General features: G+C 48.1%; 1 protein-coding gene across 4 annotated transcripts in view; it reads right to left on the bottom strand.

Moving 5' to 3' along the window:
• LOC127005934 (uncharacterized) overlaps positions 1–18418 on the bottom strand; it is an 89898-nt gene that overhangs the window by 7096 nt on the left and 64384 nt on the right. For all 4 annotated transcript variants that reach the window (XM_050875378.1, XM_050875369.1, XM_050875393.1 and 1 more), the window contains 2 exons: positions 1674–1833; positions 1200–1369 (listed from right to left, as the gene is read on the bottom strand). In XM_050875378.1, the coding sequence (XP_050731335.1) occupies positions 1200–1369; positions 1674–1833 (330 nt within the window). The remainder of the gene's footprint in view (positions 1–1199; positions 1370–1673; positions 1834–18418) is intronic.

The following is an 18418-nucleotide window of genomic DNA, read 5'->3' as shown; positions in this document are numbered from 1 at the left end:
CAGTTTTAATTTTAATGAAAATAAATTTAAAATGAATGTCAGCACAAAATACTTGACACCATCCGTCACATGAGAGCAGCTGAGGTTTTCATTCAGAACACTTGCAGGAAAGAAATTACGCAGTAATGCACGCCACCTTTCTACAGAATCATTATCTTGATTGAGGAAACATCTCCTGGCTTGTGAGGAGGTCACTGTTCTCTATCAGCTTGCTGAAGAAAATGAACATCATCGATTGCTCTCGCCTGATGGATGGTGTCTTGAGATATTACTGTACATACAATAATTTATTTCATATTTATTTAAAAAAAAAAAAAATGGGAGCTGGATTGCTTGAGTTGGCAGGTTTTCACTAAAATAGTTTTCTTTTGCAAGATATAAAGCAACTTGAGCTTTCTTCTCTTCTATTTTATATACAAAGCTGTCTGAATTATTTGAATGATATATTATAATCCTTTAATATCACAGCCCTTTTAAAGAAGCAAGTGAGAGATATTACATTTCTGTCTCCTTAATGCCAAGTGGCCAGGCACAGTGCTGCCCCCTACCAAAATTCAGGTTATAGTCCCTGATTTTTGGCCAGACTGGCCTGTGCTATAAAGTAATGTGGAATTGTATAGTATTTAAAAGCCTCCATTTCTGAGTCAAAACTGTATGACAAACTCTTCTGTAAATCTCATGTTATATGCTAACCACTTAAGAAGGGAAGCTTGGAGGATTTCATGTTGCTTGTGTATCATTTCCTTTGGATATTTTAGATAGATGCTGAGTAAATCACTTGCATAGCACATTTATTGTATGAAAAGAGTTTGTTTATATTGGAAGACAGTAGAGAGAGGAGACTTGATAATTATGTTAATGATGTAGACATGGAGGACCTTCTAATTCAAGATACTGGAAGAACACAAGGTCATGAGTATAAGTTAAAGAAGACTAGGTGTGGAAAAAAAGTTAGATGTTTAGTTTCACAGAAGTACCAATGTTTGGAAGGAGTTGGAGTTAGAAGCTAAGTTGGTATGGGCAAAGAATGACATCATGACTAATTGGATAAAAGTAGATATAGAGACAACAACACAAAATTAAGTCAATTCCTGTACACTTATTCTTCTTATTCACTTATTTTTGCTTATATTTGTAAATTATCAATATGACTTATGACGGTCTTGTTAGGTGAAAAATTAAGAAAGGGTAAGACTAACCTGCAATATTTGCAAAACTTCCTGGATGCAATTGATATAGCACACTTCTGGTCTCCACCACAGCGAAAGTGCTTGTATGCATCATTCTGCACTGAACGTCGGAAAAACGCCTTGCAGGAGTCACATGACAACCCTCCGAAGTGCAGAGACTTGGCAATGTCTCCACACACCTGCCGGCCAAGGTGTATGAGACATAGCCCTCACTGGGAGGAGAGGTGTTCAAGGTTAAGGTCATTCAATGATCAGTGTCAACCCTCAGTGTATAACATGACACACAATGAAGTTATTCACTATACAAAAAACACTGTATGTATTTCTAAGATGTGCACAATTATTAATGTAAATTCAGAATGTAATTCCTATAAAATAAGAACAATGACAAAAAATACACCTGTAATGGCCTTACTTCTTCATGCATGGTTCATTAAAAAGCACACTTTTTCTCACTCATATATGGAACACGACAAAACTTACCTGACACAATCGCACAGGCTTCCTGGAGGGTGTGTCCCCGCAACCAGGCACGGAGGAGGGGGGATTACGTGGCACGACAGACATCTTGGCAGTGCCACCAGTGCTTGTCATCACACTGCCGCCACCACTGGCCACACCAATTGCACTGTTCTCTTGCCCTCTGCGGAGGAAACTGTGATTGTAATTACAGCTTTAAACACTCATTAGTTGTAACTCATAGCAATCATTAATTGTTAAACGAAACAAAGTAAGAAATCCATACACCATCAAAAAATAATACTGAAAGAGTAGCACTGCCAATCCTTCAATAAGTAACAAAAACCAAATACAAAAGAATAAGTCATTGGTGATAAAGTATATGGAGGGAAACATATACTTTCAATATCTATAAGCACTTCCACCATTTCTGATGTTTATAAACACCAGACATGACACATGACAAGTACCCCCTTTTTGCTGTAGTATTCCAAAATTCAAACTAGGAAAGCCACTTCTAACGATTCATTTTTGTCCCCAACACCCAAACTTTTCACTGTCCATCGTTACATCCAAAACCCGCCTTCCTCAGCTTCCCTTGACCACCTGTCGTTTTATTAGTGATTAGGAATGTGCTCTAGAAGGGCAGGATAATCAATGCTTTGGCCAATAAGCGTACTCTATATCCCTGTCCGGGCAGTGGTAAGGGTGTGTCCTTTTATTTCATTTAGTAATATGTTTCTTTTTTATATTACCTGCTTAAGTTTTAGCAAAGTCACCGAACAGACTGGCATTCTCTTCGCGGGTTGCTGAACGAAAAGTGGTGAAGGTTGCATCGCTGCTGTAAAGGTTATAACACAAACAAGACGGATGCGCATTAGTCGTTGGCAGAGGTGTGCATACTTGACGAACCCAACATTTGCACGTGCCAAACAGTTAATTCACACCACCGGGAGAGGAATCCTTAACCCGTAACAGAATGCTTCCCGCGCGCTTTTTCACCTGGGGAAAGAAGGCGGTGGTGTTGATGCAAAATGATACCTCTATTCACTCTTTTACTCCTCACGACTAGAGTAAGCTACTCCTAAAATTTCACGTATCATCATCAATGGAATCTCAATATCAATGCAAACAGGCTGTGAGGCTAATGCATGTTTTCAAAGTAAGTCACAATTGGAATAATCTTGTAGTTTATGATATCAATGGACGACAATAATTCTCAGACGGCAGTTCCAAAATCAAAATGAGATCTACTAGCTTGCTTTTATTTACTGGAGAGGTTTGAAGATTACGGTTTGTCTGTGTAGGCATTACATACTTACTGAAAACAGCAACATTTTCCTTCAGTGTTTAGTGAACACTGTTTAATAGAATTCTCTGAACAGCGAAGCAAAATGTCATTGTTTTCATTTCCAACGCAGAGGATGAGTTGCAAAGATTTTGATGGACTTGAGGTTACTGTCATAAACATTCACATGCCTGTTTCAGGGACTTGCTGACTAAGATCACGTATCTTCATAAGACAACCATTGATATTGTGTCCGGGCATGCAGGCAAGCTCACCCCTCAGCGGAAAGGTTATACATCGATAATCGCCGATCTTATGACTGGGTACATTAAAATGGGTTATTCTTACGTGCATTCACCAATAATGAAAACCGTCGGCGTCATAGATGAAGAGCACACGCCTTACCGTCAGTGATGCGGTATTGATGACGAGAGAACAATGGTCGCTAAAAATCTAAATAGCGCGAAGCCAAACAATCAAGGAGCTCAGTCAAGTATATCACATGGATACGTAACAGCTTCAAAGAGCCGCTCTATGAGACTATCGAGCCATCTTAATAGCCTTGAGAGTCCTTCACAATGGGACGTTGCCACCAAGCTGTCTGGGGTTGGTCGCTCGCTACTCGCCCGCAAAATCTCGAGCTTATATCGAGGGGCAGTGATCACGACCATGTGCTGCCCTCACCACCAGGAAGACGTAAAATTGAAGGTGGAATGGTCGGATTATAAATAAAAATAGCTTAGCGGTACTTATAACAGGAAAAAAACCCGCAGATTATTATTTTCTCCGCCCTCACATCGATCTCGGCTAGTACTTGTTTTCTCCTTTCGTAACATCTTCATCAGGCGCGAACATGTTATAAGTAAATGAGAGAGAGAGAGAGAGAGAGAGAGAGAGAGAGAGAGAGAGAGAGAGAGAGAGAGAGAGAGAGAGAGAGAGAGAATTGACCGATTATAGTAGAGCTTTTGCGTACGTCCTCCAACGTGACTTCTACCACCATTTTCAACCAAGATTCAGAGTTGTATTTACGATATTTTAGACGTTACATCACTACTACTACTACTACTACTACTTCTAATGCTAATGGTTGGCTTTACTTATCAACTAACTCCAAGGTCCAGCCACCCATTCCACCACCATCATATCTACGACTTCTCTCTTCTTCTTCTTCTACTAAAACTACTGCTACTACTAAAAGGGTAACACCTCACTCAACAGACTCACAGGTTCCTAATTCCTCCTTCTTAATACCCCCAACACAGCCACTTCAAATCCCTCACAGACGAACCCTCCCCCAATACCGACAGGCACCCCACCACAGCACAACCTTACGTAATAGGCTACTCATTACGAACACCAACTCGGGTAAACCACACCAACACAACGGATGAATGGAGCAAACTTTATTTCCGTCAGTCATTCATCATCATCCGTCACCCTTTATGTAGATGCTGTGAACAAAGGGTAGTAGCGGGAGAGGAGGGACAGAAACCACGTGTTGTATAGAAGAGGCTGCAGAAGAAGAAGAAGGAGAGAGAGAGGGAGGGAGAGGGAGAGTAGGGTTAAGGAGTGACGTGACTGGTCGCTATGGGTTGAGAGGTCTTATGTAGGTAAGGAAAGGGACTGGAGGCGGCGGGGGCGGGGGGAGGGGGGGTACTAGATGGGAAGGCCGAGAGAGCGGAGAGGGTGACGTAAGAGTGTATCAGGGACTCTAATCACTATATCATTCAGGGAGGAGACGCGGGAGGGTGAGGGGGAAGGGGACGAGGAACTTTACGAGAGAGAGAGAGAAAGAGAGAGAGAGAATCCTTCCTCCGTCAGGGTTTGCCCATACTGCTATAGGCCACGCTAAGCTGACCCTTCCTTCTTCCCTCTTCGGTAGCGGTGAATCAAGCTTATTACTATTATTGCACGGACACTTATCACGAATTTACGCCAGCTTACGTTATCAGTGCGGCCTCAAGTCACCTAGTTATCAGGAATTCGCCAATACCTACACTTGTTCACATTCGCCTAGACATACAGACACACACACCTGAAAAAGACAGCCAATGAGGTGTGTGTGTGTGTGTGTGTGTGTGTGTGTGTGTGTGTGTGTGTGTGTGTGTGTGTGTGTGTGTGTGTGTGTGTGTGTGTCAGGGCCGCATCCATTAACATCCTTGAGTCTCCTCTTCACTCCCTCACCTTACCTGGCCACCTTTTGTCTCCCGGCTCCGGCCCATACCAACCCTACGTTCCCAGCCTCCCACCCACGGTCCGCGGCCCATACACCCATGCTAATATCCTTGCAATTTCACATGTAAATGAACTACCTGTTCATTTCACCAACGATAAGCGATACTGTCCCTCCCCACAACTCTCGCCCTCTTTAAATAAACGCATAGAATCATCATTCCCAGGCGGTTCTCTCTTCTCCTTCCTTCCCTTCTTCGCCACTTCCCTTTCCTTCCCGCTGCGGCCATCTGAGGAGCTGAGGCGAGGGTTGTAGTAGTAGCTAGCGGCGGTCTTCCTCACTGAGCAATTCAACCATATGGCAGATAGGAGACAATAGCGGGGAGTGTTTTAAAAGACGATTATAGGTGGAAGGCAGGTCGAGGAAGCGCGCGCGCGCGCGCGAGCGAGCAAGAGAGAGAGAGAGAGAGAGAGAGAGAGAGAGAGAGAGAGAGAGACAAAGGCTCGTTGCTCTAGTTTATAGGACCTTCAGAAAAGCCTCAATAATATATGGTTTTCCGTTCGGCCGCTGGGCAGTGTGAGCCTCAATAGGAAGTAATGGAAAGATAGAGCGAGCGAGAGATGGGGTGGGGTGGGGGAATCCAAAAAGAGACAAACGGAAGAAGAGAGCGGAGGCACGGAGAAAGAGAGCCAGCTGACGGTGGTGATGCTGGAGTGTGGTGGTGGTGGTGGTGGTGTGTGAGGGTGGCGTGGGCGGCTTGAGCGTATAAGTGACGTAGCACAGACAGGCAGGACCCACGAATCGAAGAGCGTGGGAAAGAAAGAAAGAAAAAGAACATGGAGAATGCCTAAAAGTAACTGTACGGATATGTGGATAGGAATAGGATTTCCGAGACAAAGCTGGCGGCATGGAGGATGAAACTACGCCCGAGAGAGAGAGAGAGAGAGAGAGAGAGAGAGAGAGAGAGAGAGAGAGAGAGAGAGAGAGAACGCTTCCACGTGAGCCTTCCTTGTTCACAACTCTCGCCATCTCAACCATCATCACCACCACCACCTTCCTTCGACGCCGCCACCGCCTCCTCTACCGCCGCCGCCGCCATCGTCTCCACCTCCACCACCGCCGCCGCCACAGCCCCCTTTAAAGAGGCCTGGCCCATCAACCCACTATGCACACACTTTAATGCCGTTCATGTCACCCTCTCTCCCCTCTCCCTCACGGCGCCGGTACATCCCTCTTTACACTCCTCTCTCTCTCTCTCTCTCTCTCTCGTTGCGTCGCATTCCAGGGCCTTTGGTGTCGAGCTGCCAAAGAGGCCCGGACGGTGCCATCACCCGTGTCACTTCGAGGCTGCAGTGCCCACGCGAGACACCCCGCCGGACACACACACACACACACACACACACACACTGGCAAGGAGAAAGGACCTAAGAGAGAGAAGGGAGGAATACAAATGGGCATGAGGAACGAAATGAAGGAGGAAGGGGGACGAAATAGGGAGATGAAAGAGATCGCAAGGAATGAAGGGAAGAAGGGATGAGGAGAGGAAGGAGAAAAGAACGAATAGAGAAGGACACAGGGAACAAAACGAACGGAGTAAGGGGAGAAACAGGGAAGGAAAACAACGGTAAGGAAGAAGATACAAGCAAACCATGAGAAGCTACAAGAACGACGTGTGAAGTGAATGAATGAGAAAAGGAAAAAGAGAGAAGAGAGAAGAAAGAGAAGGGCGGGAGAGGCATGAATGAAAATGAGATGAATGAACGGACAGACGGAGAAGCTAAGAAGAGGAGGAGAAGGAGGAGGCACGGGGAATGAAAGAAGATCGCACGAATTAAGGAAGGAAGGAAGGGATAAGCGAGATACGAGAAGGTCAAGAACACTGAATGAAAGGAATAAGAAGAAGCAGGAGAGAAGGGAGAAGGGATGGAGTGGAATAGGAATAGGGAGGTGGACGAACTTGAGTGTAGTACGTGGGACAAGAGAGTGGGGCCGGGGAACGGAGAGCTCGATCGATAAAGAGTGGGAGGAATAGGGAGAGAGAGAGAGAGAGAGAGAGAGAGAGAGAGAGAGAGAGAGAGAGAGAGAGAGAGAGAGAGAGAGAGAGAGAGAGAGAGAGATGTAGTTGCAGGACAGTAACTTCCACGTGTGTGTGTGTGTGAGAGAGAGAGAGAGAGAGAGAGAGAGAGAGAGAGAGAGAGAGAGAGAGAGAGAGAGAGAGAGAGAGAGAGAGAGAGAATAGGGGAAGAAATGAAAGGGCTGAGCATGAATAATTGGCGTAAGAGAAGTACATGAAAGCTGGTAAGGAGGATGATCAGTGTGAACAATATGAGAAGAGGAGTAGAAAGAAGATGAGGAGGAGAAATCAGAAATAGCGAGATAGGGACAAGAGGAACGGAGAGGAACAGCAGGAGGGAGGGAAGGAGGCGGGAGGACAGAACAGCGGTAAGAACATAAGAACATAAGAACGTAAGGAGTCTGCAAGAGGCCGGTTGTGATCACACGTAAAACAGAACCGCAAGGAAGAAAGAGGAACACGAAAACCAAGAAGCATAAAAAAGGAGGGACAAAGAGGAACAGACAGGAGGAAGAACAGGACTAAAAGTAGCGGTAAGAAACAGTAACACGGAAGCAAAGGAGCAGCATTAAAAAAAGGAGGGTGAAAGAGGGACAGACAAGAGGAAAAACAGGACTAAAAGTAGCGGTAAGAAACAGTAACACGGGACCGCAATGAAAAGGAACACGGAAGCAAAGGAGCAGCATTAAAAAAGGAGGCTGAAAGAGGGACAGACAAGAGCAGGAAGAGAAACAGCAGCGGCAAGATTGATGAGCTTGGAGGGACACGGAATGAAAGAAAAGGAAGAGAAAGACACCACCATACTAGAAGGACGAGGAACATAAAAGAAAAAAAAGGACGATACTTGGGAGGCGAAAAACAAAACACAAAAACAGGAAGCAATAGGAAGGAAAGTTTATGAAGGGGAGAACACAAAGGAATATGGAGGAGGAGGAGGAGGAGGAGGCAGGTTACGAAAGAAGAAGCATGGCGGGCAAGAGGAAAGGAAGAGGAAGAAGGGAGAGAGGGACGGAGGACGAGTTGCTGGGATAAAAAAAGGGAACCACATGTGCAAGAGGAAGGGGAGAAGGGGAGGGAGGGAGGAAGAAGGATAGCAACATGGAGGCAAAAAAAAAGTAATTAGAAGGTACAGGATGGACGAAAAACAAGGGGAAAAAAACTGGGAGGAGGAGGAGGACAGGGCAAGGAACAAAATGGAGTAGAGGAAGAGAACGATGATGAACGTGGATGAAAGTGAAAATGGAGGGAAAACAACCACGAAATAGGAACCACGAAAGGGAGGAGGAGGAGGGTGAGTATAGTAGAGGAAGGCAGCAGAAGAGACGCTTGGGGATGTGGTGTCAATGATGGTTGCGGTGACGAAGCCCAAGTAGAAGGGAGTGGTGTGTTGGGGGGTTGGGGGTTGAGGGGGGCGGCGCAATGGTGGCAGTGTTGGGGTGACGCTGAGAGGACGAAAAGGGTACTACATGGAAGGATGGCAGCAGCACACAGGCCAACTTAACCCGCCATCCTCCCTAACCTTCCACCCTTCTTCCTTCGTCCGAGCTCCCCTACATTCATTCTTTTTTTCCGCTTTCTCTCTCTCTCTCTCTCTCTCTCTCTCTCTCTCTCTCTCTCTCCCCTTCATCGTTATTGTTATTGCTTCTCTCCATCGCACACTGCAAACAGTCGCCCCGTCTCTTCGCAGCTGAGCTCGGCGCGTCACCAGCGTGCTTCTTCCCTCTCATGCGATGACGCCCCGACGTGCCACAAACTTTGCCTCCACCTCCTCGCCGCCTCCACATGAAATTTCTTCCCTTTGGCTCCCCCATGTGGCCTCCCTGGCGTCCGCTGCTGTCCCCGCAGGCCGGCAGGGCGGACCGCGTCGCTCCGACCCTCACTGCCTCGTCCTCCCTCAAATACTAATAAATTCCATACACGGGAAGGGGACGGCCTCGCCATACCCCTGGGATCATTGCTTCCTGTGCTGCTGCTGTTGTTGTTGTTGCTGCTGCTGCTGTTGTTATTTGTGCAACCTATTACTACTCTCGCGGCTCAATTTATCGCGTCCTTCCCTCTCGCCATACACACGCGAGGCAGGGCAGAACAGCGGCGCAGCACACATACCACGCAAGGTTGGTGTGCGCCCGTGTAGCAGCGTCGCCGGCTATCGAAGGGGAGTAACAGCAGGACGCATGTCCCCTGCAGCGCCGCGCCGCCCCTCCCACCGCCGGGCCCCCGCACCCACGTGTCCCCGACAATATGTATGGCCATGGAGGGGTGCGGAGGGCGAGGCGAGAGGGGCGAAGGGAAGCGTCATGGTCGAGAGAGAGAGAGAGAGAGAGAGAGAGAGTGCCCGCTCATCGACATATATATATATATATATATATATATATATATATATATATATATATATATATATATTTTAAATTGCAATATGTAAGATGTAAAATAAAGAAAGAGAGAGAGAGAGAGAGAGAGAGAGAGAGAGAGAGAGAGAGAGAGAGAGAGAGAGAGAGAGAGAGAGAGAGTGTGTGTGTGTGTGTGTGTGTGTGTTCCCTAAGGCCACGCAGCGCCTCTCTACAGAAGTACACCTGAGTCGCTCTTGTGCTACAGTGTCGTCGGAGAGGGTCGGGGGAGGGGAGGGGAGGGGGGCTACAGGACAAGGAGCGGGAGGCCAGGAAGGAGCGGAGATGAGAAGAGGAAAAGGAGGGGGCGAGAGTACGAAGGGGGTAAGCTGTGGGGCCGGCTGGAAGGGGGGCGGAGGATGGTGCAGTAGGGAAAGAGAAAGGGGGGGAGGGAGGAGGAGGAGGGTGCGGTCGAGGGTGCATCAGCAGGGAAGACGAAGAGAACAGGAGGTCGTCGGGTGTTACAGCGAGGCGTGCGCGTTGCACACACACACACACACACCAGCAACGCCGTACTGCACGTAATACATAACGCAAACGAAATGTACTGTGAAATAGGAAACTGCGGGAAGTGAAAATAAATGAAGTGTAGCACAAAGCGAAAAGAGGAGCCGCCGGAGAGAGAGAGAGAGAGAGAGAGAGAGAGAGAGAGTAGCGGAGGTGCAGTAACGTGGAAGAGTTTAAAGACGACAACGCCATCAAAAGTGGCCCGCTGCCTCCCCGCCCAACTCGACTACTGCCGCCGATGATGCTGATGCTCCTCCTGCTGTCCCCTTCCTTCCATCTCTACTCTTCCCTTCCCTTCCAACATTTCCATTTTCACCCATCCACCGCGTTCCCATCTTCCATCCTCCTTCTTCCACGCTTCGTTATCCTTTACTCGTCATGATGTAACCTTCTTTCTTGGGTTCTGTCCTCTCCCATTCCTCGCATCCCTTTCACGCTGCTGCATCTGTCGCTTTTCATTCCACGCGGTTCTCTTCTCATACTGCAGTGCCTTCCCTGCCTCCGCCCCATCATTCTCTGGTTTATGTTTCACGTTCTCACATTCCGCATACAGGATCTCTTTATTTTGGTTCTTTTTTTCCGAGCTGCTGTAGTACTTTCCTTTCCCCGCTGCAACGCTCGCTCCCCTGCCACAATGCAATTTCACATTCTCCCCCACTCCCTACTACTTCTCTCACGCAGTAAATTTCCATTCTCTTCCACACTATAGGTCTCCCCCTCCTCCATCCCTTTCAGGCTTCATTCTCGTGCCATATTGCAACTTTTCACCCCCATGTTACTTTCCCTGATCATGCTGCAACTCCCCTTCAAACTCCCATGCTTCATTTTCCTTCACCGTCATTATTTCCACTCTCATGCTTCACTCTATAGGTCCATATTGCAGCCCTTTTTCCTCCCACGTTACTCTCCCTTTCCATGCTACAACTCCCCCTTCCCTTCCCTCCCATGCTTCATTATTCCTTCTCTCTTGCTTCACTCTGCGTCCATACTACGACCCTTCCTCCTCCCATGCTCCACCCTATAGTCCCATACTGCTTCATTTCCCTCCCTCTCCCATGCTTAACCATAGATCCATACTGCAACCCTTCCTCCCATGCTCCACCCTACATCCATACTGCAACCCTTCTACCACGCTCCACCCTATAGTTCAACCCTTTCTCCTCCCACGCTCCACCCTATATAGTTCAACCCTTTCTCCTCCCACGCTCCACCTTTTCTCCTCCCATGCTCCACCCTATAGTTCCATACTGCAGCCCTTCCTTCCTCCTCCCATGCTCCACTCGCCTTCTCTAACACACAGCTTCCTGCCAGTACTGCGCTGCCACTCTTACTTCGGACTTAACGCACGAGCACGGTGGAGCCCATTAGTGAACGCCCTCCCTCTCTCTCTCACTCCCCGCTCCCCTATTCAACAGACGCCGAGTGAATATTTTCGTTTTTCCTTTTGATGTAGGAGCTGAGATGAGTAGCTATTAACGTGCGGTCACCATCATCAAAGTGCATTTTTATATCTTTTCGTGATTATATACATTTTTTTTTTGGGTGTGTTTGTGTGTGTGTGTGTGTGTGTGTGTGTGTGTGTGTGTATTGGGTTATTTCGATTGATTATTCCGCGCCTAAGGACTTCAGAGGTCGCTCGCTCGCTCGCTCGCTCGCGCCTTTAGCAGATCCCCCACACACACGGATGAGCGAGGTATACTTTGAAGGTGTGCTGATCGTAGCCGCCGCCGCCGCCGCTACGAGGGCTGGGTAAAGGTGAGACCCACGCGAGGAGGAAGGAGAAGGAGGATGTTGTTGAGATGGGATAGAAGCACCGACGAATGTTACAGCAGCTCTACCCAACTAACCAACTAACCGGCCGAGCTCTATACCGTAACCCACCGCCCCATGCACATAATGATAAGCAGGAGGATGTTGAGATAGGATAGAGGCGCCGGAGGATATTACAACAGATACCTAACCTAACCAACCAACCGGCCGAGCTCTATACCGTAACCCACGCCCCCATGCACATAACGACGAGCAGCGAAATAGAAACACAGCTACTCCCAAAGCACACACACACACACACACACACACACACACACACACACACACACACACACACACACACACACGGATGAAGAATCAATAACAACGCCATCTGCCTACACACGCCCAGACTAACCCACGAGGGCTGACCCACACCACCTTGCACTCTACGGCAGCAACAAGAGGCAAGGCAGAGCAGCAGCAGCATCCACGCCTTGCTCAACGCCGGCGGCACCTCGGCCACAAGGTAGGGACGAGATAAATCACCGGAGAGAGAGAGAGAGAGAGAGAGAGAGAGAGAGAGAGAGAGAGAGAGAGAGATCAGAAGGAACAGAGGAAGAGAAAGGGGTAATGAAGAGGGAATCGAGGGAAATAGGAGAGAAGGGGGTAGAGAAGAGTTACACGAAGATAAGAAAAATGAGAGAGAGAGAGAGAGAGAGAGAGAGAGAGAGAGAGAGAGAGAGAGAGAGAGAGAGAGAGAGAGAATGAAAAAAAAAAGTTATGGGGGAAGGGTTTCTGAGCGTCGCCACCCCTCCCAGCGGGCACGACTCGCCGCCATACGGGACTCGTGGTTGCCGCGGCGCAGGGTACAGCCAGTACTACAGCCGCCACGAGAAATAAAGGAACGGGTCTTTAATTGTGCAGAACCACTCGCCAGGTTAGCCACCATCGCCCGCGGCAGGTGACTAGCAACTGGAAGGGTGGTTGGGGCCCGCTTCTCCCCATACACACGGCCCCTTCCTCACTGCATACCCGAATATCTAACTTTTTCCCATACTATACCCCCCCCCCCCCCACACACACACCGTCCCTACTGCCCCATCCTGTCTTTCGTCCCTCCTCGTACTTTTCTTCAGCGAGGGACGGACTCGGACACACAGCTCCTCCTCCTCTTCCTCTTCCTAGTTAGTGGCTGACAACTGCAGGACGAAAAATTGAAGTTTTCATAATGAGCGAAAAAAAATATAGCTATCACATATCCTGCTGCAGCGTGTGGGTGTTGTGGGTATTTGTGTGTTCAGGGCCTCGTCGAGATGGTTGGTGTGTGTGTCAGCTGCTTCTTGTGTCTTCGGGTCCTAAATGTTTCGGGGTTGTGTGTGTGTGTGTGTGTGTGTGTGTGTGTGTGTGTGTGTGTGTGTGTGTGTGTGTGTGTGTGTGTGTGTGTGTGTTCGGGTGGCCAATAACACTTGCAGCACCTCAGAACAATTCAAGTCACGCCCCCCTGATTAGGAACTGCCAACTTTTAGCGACCACAATTTACAAGAACCTTCCCTTTCCCTGACTGACGGCTTGCGGTAATACACACACTTGGATTTTCTATTTTACTTTACATCCACTGCTTCTACAATAGCCTCGAAGCATCACAAGGACTTTACTGAGGTACTACAAAGGGGCTACTGACTGTTCACACGACCAACCAACCCAGGAGAGAGAGGAGGGAAGGAGGGCGTGAGGGACAGAGGAGGAGGGACGGACGCACATACACAGAAACACCTGGGCGACGAAACCTCAAAAGCTGGGCTCGATTCATTCCCGCCTTCGCTGCATCCGATTTCCTCCCTGGCTGTGCAGTGTGGCGGAAAAGTAGACCATAAATGATGCCATAGTGTTGAGTTCCCGGTGAATAAGGGAGGGAGTTAGTCTTCCTCACGGGCGGCTGCGCATGTTTACAGCTCTACTACAGCGACCACCGACGCCGCCGCCGCCACAACCACCACCACCACTACTACTATCTTCTTTTAACTCCCCTCTTCTTTCCTCTGCTGCTGTAACCGATCTGCTGGCGTCCTCCCATCGAGAGGCGCCACCTTCAAGAGTACTAACAGGCTCCTCAAAACACCAGTACCAGCAACACCATTTCTCCCTCCTGTACTATCATCATAATTGCTCTTCCTTTCTTTTGTCTTCCCCTGCTCCACTAAAACTCCCTCTTCCCCTTATCACCACCAGCATTCAGAAACTTTCCATCCCTGTCCTTCATCATCCTTCATCACCACAATTAGGCAGTGCCACTTTCTTTGGCTGTCCACCGTCGTCGCCGCCGCCACAACATTTCCTCCCGGCCTCCCTAACCTGTCCCTGGTAACAAGTGTCGCGTCACGGCCCACGCAACCCTGCAGCCTCCCCGCGTCCCAAGAAAAGGGCCGAGGCCTGGCCGGGCCCACGTCGCACAGGACGCCGCCACAATTACTACCACCGCAACCACCTCGAGATTCACCAACCAGGCCACCACCACGCGCCATCATAAGAAGAGGAGGAGGAGGAGGAGGAGGAGGGGGAGCATTAAGTGGATGGAATACAGATAATGTACATTTAAAATCAAGAAAAGTCCACTAAAAACGTTAACCATAGAATATTTTATCATATTTTAGGGAGTAAGGAACTTTGTAATCGGTACAGAAGCCTGCTCTCTCTCTCTCTCTCTCTCTCTCTCTCTCTCTCTCTCTCTCTCTCTCTCTCTCTCTCTCTCTCTCTCACACACACACACACACATAAACATATTCATAAAGAAAAACTACCGTAATTTTTCTAACAATAACCATATGGAAAACTGTATATCAGACAATAGGAAAAGTATATACAGACAGTGGAACATAGAACAGTGAGTGGCGGCTCGAACACACCACGGATAGGAAGTGGGAACACGAGTGAAAGAGCTCCGGAAATTATACGGAAAAAAAAAAAAAAAAAAAAAAAAAAATTAGACGTGATTGGACTCGGAAAAAAAATTACCTTAGGGAGATGAATTATAATAAGACAGATGAGCTACTCTCCTTTTTATTTTACCTCATATTTAATGCTAATCTGTTTGGGAAGGCTTACATTAGACTTTTCTCTCTCTTGCCAACTCTTTATCTAATGCATGTTAGTTATGATATCGAAATTAAGGAGTACAAGTCCAATTTTCAGCTCAATTTTGGATTTCTATGAGTACGGTTTTAACATGGATAGCAAACTTCTCTCGGCTAACACACAAGACTTTGATTTCGTAAGTTGTCAAAGGCTTCATCTCCGTCTTTGAAGCTCCGGACGTGGCTTCTGTTCACTTGAGTTTGCTGTCGCTGATACTTTATGATCACGAGTTACGCTTCACCCTATCCGATCCGAGGGTGTACATATCTGGCCCCACTTCAGGCACGTCGATCAAAACGATACACTTTTATTTTTTATTTTTTACTTTCCACTAGCTTCTTTTCACTCATTATTCATTATTGTTTTACACTATTGATTCGGTACCAGTACTTAGTGTTCATGAGCGTTATCGTTGTTCAGATAAATGAGTACGATGCTGTGTGTTACGAGAGCGAAAATTTGAAAACGTCGGATCGGATGGGGTTAAGGTGGTTTGCAGTTATTGTTTCCTACCGCCTCGCCTCACTATAGCCCTCCACTACGACAGCAACTAAGCACGCCGTGGCACTGTGCTGGAGGGACAATCTTTACTTTAAATTAGCAGGCCTAGATAGTGTTTTTGGTTCTTTGCCCTTGAGCTGCCTCCCTTGTTGGAAAAAAAATAACATAGAATACAAAATTACACTCATAATATCAACTCCATTCGTTCAATTTATATTTCATTTACTCTTGGTTCGGTCCATGATTGACTTTTCTAAATTAGCTTCTTTGAGGACTCGCTTCAAACTGCCAGTACCGGGAATGAGAAATGCGATCCAACCAACACCACCATTTTCTTATGATTTTTCTACATACTTCTTTCATTTTGTATGTAACTCGTATCGCGTTTTATTTATATTGGTATGTAAACAAATCTTCCAATGGGCGTATCAACCTTCTTTTACGCGACGATATAGTAGAAAACATGCCAATAGTTTGTGAGTACACCTTCGAAGTCCGGCACCTGCTCGGCGTCTAACCCATGCAGATGAGGGGTGGAGGAAGGCTGGGATGCTTTGCGTACTCCACTTTAATATTGTACGATTCAAGAAACCTAAAAGGAACCAAGAAATCTCTCTCTCTCTCTCTCTCTCTCTCTCTCTCTCTCTCTCTCTCTCTCTTCGACCACAAGGCTCTGAAAAGCGCCTCCCTCGAATGGAGACGTAAAACGTATCGGAAAATATCAACGGAGCGCAATAATGGCCAATTGCGCGAGGAAATACTCCCGACGACTCCACCTGACAAACAGCGTCTGGAGACACACTCAGGGTGCGTTCAATGCGGCCGTCAGCTGGCGGTGACAGACGCATCCCAAAACTATTACGTTAAAGGAAACCAACACTACCAATCACTCCGGCACTTTCGAATATTCTTTGATGTACGGAAATGAAACAGCCAGAGATAAAGGGTAACAGTGTGGGGAGATAGCCGGGGATGCAGGGACACAGAGATGAGGCCACAAAGGCTGGGCCGCGGATCAACTGGAATCACCGGGGCCAGCCGCGGTCACAGGGCCGGGCCGCACCGATACAGTCACCCTCGAAATCAAATTGTCGGCCGAGATCAAACGGACACACTGCATAAAATATAGACCAAGATTGAGACCCCCCGGGCGTGTATAGGCAATCCGATCTGGCCCTGAGCAGAAGGACCCAGCAGCTCTGGGGATTAGGCCAGGCACCCTGCAGTCCATGGATGAGCCGAGTGGCGGCCGCCCGAGGCACAGGAGCCTTGAGGAGCGAGCCAGAGCCGCTGCCCCTTGCGAGGCCGCGAGCCTTGGCGGCGAAGCTAAAACCTACAAATAACAAGTGCCCGAGAGCGGTACTCTGTAATGATAATCCATAATCCTGACGCTGCCACAATCCTGGCAACATCATTATTATTATTTCACGTCTTAAAGGTGTGAATGCACACCTCCTGTGTGTGTGTGTGTGTGTGTGTGTGTGTGTGTGTGTACATATTTTGAAACTTTTTTTTTTTAAAGGGCACATGCAAGCAATGCTTCAAGACAGCCTAGGTAGTGTCCTGCAGTGGATTACTGAGCGATGCGAGCATAATCATGCCGAGGAAATATGATCCTCGCGCATCCCTTTTGGCTGTAGTCCAAGATACAACCATAGGAACCCAGACCTGCCAACCCTTGCTCACATACACGCTCGCTCCCGCCCTTGCGTCGCGCCGAAAAACTGGTCCCCGTACAGCCGCCACCTTGCTATCGCCATTTGACAGAGACGCTGATCCTAAAAGACTTCCAAAATGCCTCAATGCAAGTGAAGCGAGCAAGTTTCTGGGTGGACGGGTTGGTAATGGTTAGCGAGGTGGCCTGTACCCAGCAGGACCAGTACCTAGGCAAGTGTCTCCCGCCCTCATCCTAGTACTCACTACGGGCCCGACTCCTGCCCGTCATAATAATGCAACATGGCCCCTTCCTCTTCCTCTTACCCCCCGCTGCGTCCCTGCCTCCCTCTGCCCTTCCCCCTCGGCTCCGGTGTATAATGGTGACCATGCACGCCAGGGGTAGTAGCCACAAACCTCTCAACATCGCTCCCCTACTGCACCAAGGACGGCTACATTTTAGAAAGTTGTCCAGTTAGACGTAAATTCTTCTTGTCCTTTCCTAGCCCTCTACATGTCACTCCTGGCGACCCATACACGGCAACACAGTAGTAGTGAGAACACCAGGAAAGAATCCGTAATGTATTGTGTTCACGAGTGGATGAACAAAGTCGTAGAGTTTTACTTAAGCACAAGATGTTCGAGTGGTCTAGAGGGTTTGAAACGACCCAGCTAGATCGTAACCTCCATTACAGAAATTCAACAGAGGAAGTAACAGTGCTGCTTAACTTGGGAAAGAAAAAAAGTACCACGGGAATTGAAAAGGATTTAGGTGCATCTAGGAAGAGTAAGGAGATCGGTCATGAACAGCGAGACCCCACCGTGTGTGTGTGTGTGTGTGTGTGTGTGTGTGTGTGTGTGTGTGTGGTCGGACTGGCACCGATCGATCAGCGTCTCCACGTGGTGGTTCGCCAACATCAGGCCTGAGGCACCGCCGGCCTCGTCCATGGGGCCTCAGCTCCCCTCCTTCCCCTCGGGGTGATCTGATTGGCTCAACCTCAGGGCGTCCGGGCCTTCGCAACGCTGCAGCCTCGCTTCTGTTCCCCACTGCTTATTTTCTTCCTCTAGCAGCCGCCAATACTGGTTATAAGCCCTAAATTTATTGATACTATGATGATTGAATTTTCAACGTAAAAATATGAAGCCAAACGCACGAACACAGGTGAGCCGCGTCCTCAAACACCTGCGCCGGTCACCTGGCCTCCCGGCATGCCACGCAGATAACACTTTCTTGCCCAAGACATAACGTCGACACCACTGGCTTCACATATGTTCCTGCAGCATATTTAACTTACAAAAATG

Source organism: Eriocheir sinensis, chromosome 3, assembly GCF_024679095.1.
Source record: "Eriocheir sinensis breed Jianghai 21 chromosome 3, ASM2467909v1, whole genome shotgun sequence".
NCBI classification, from domain to species: Eukaryota; Metazoa; Arthropoda; class Malacostraca; order Decapoda; family Varunidae; genus Eriocheir; species Eriocheir sinensis.
Note: the sequence above shows the minus strand (reverse complement) of the source record. Positions and strands in the feature narration are given on the sequence as shown.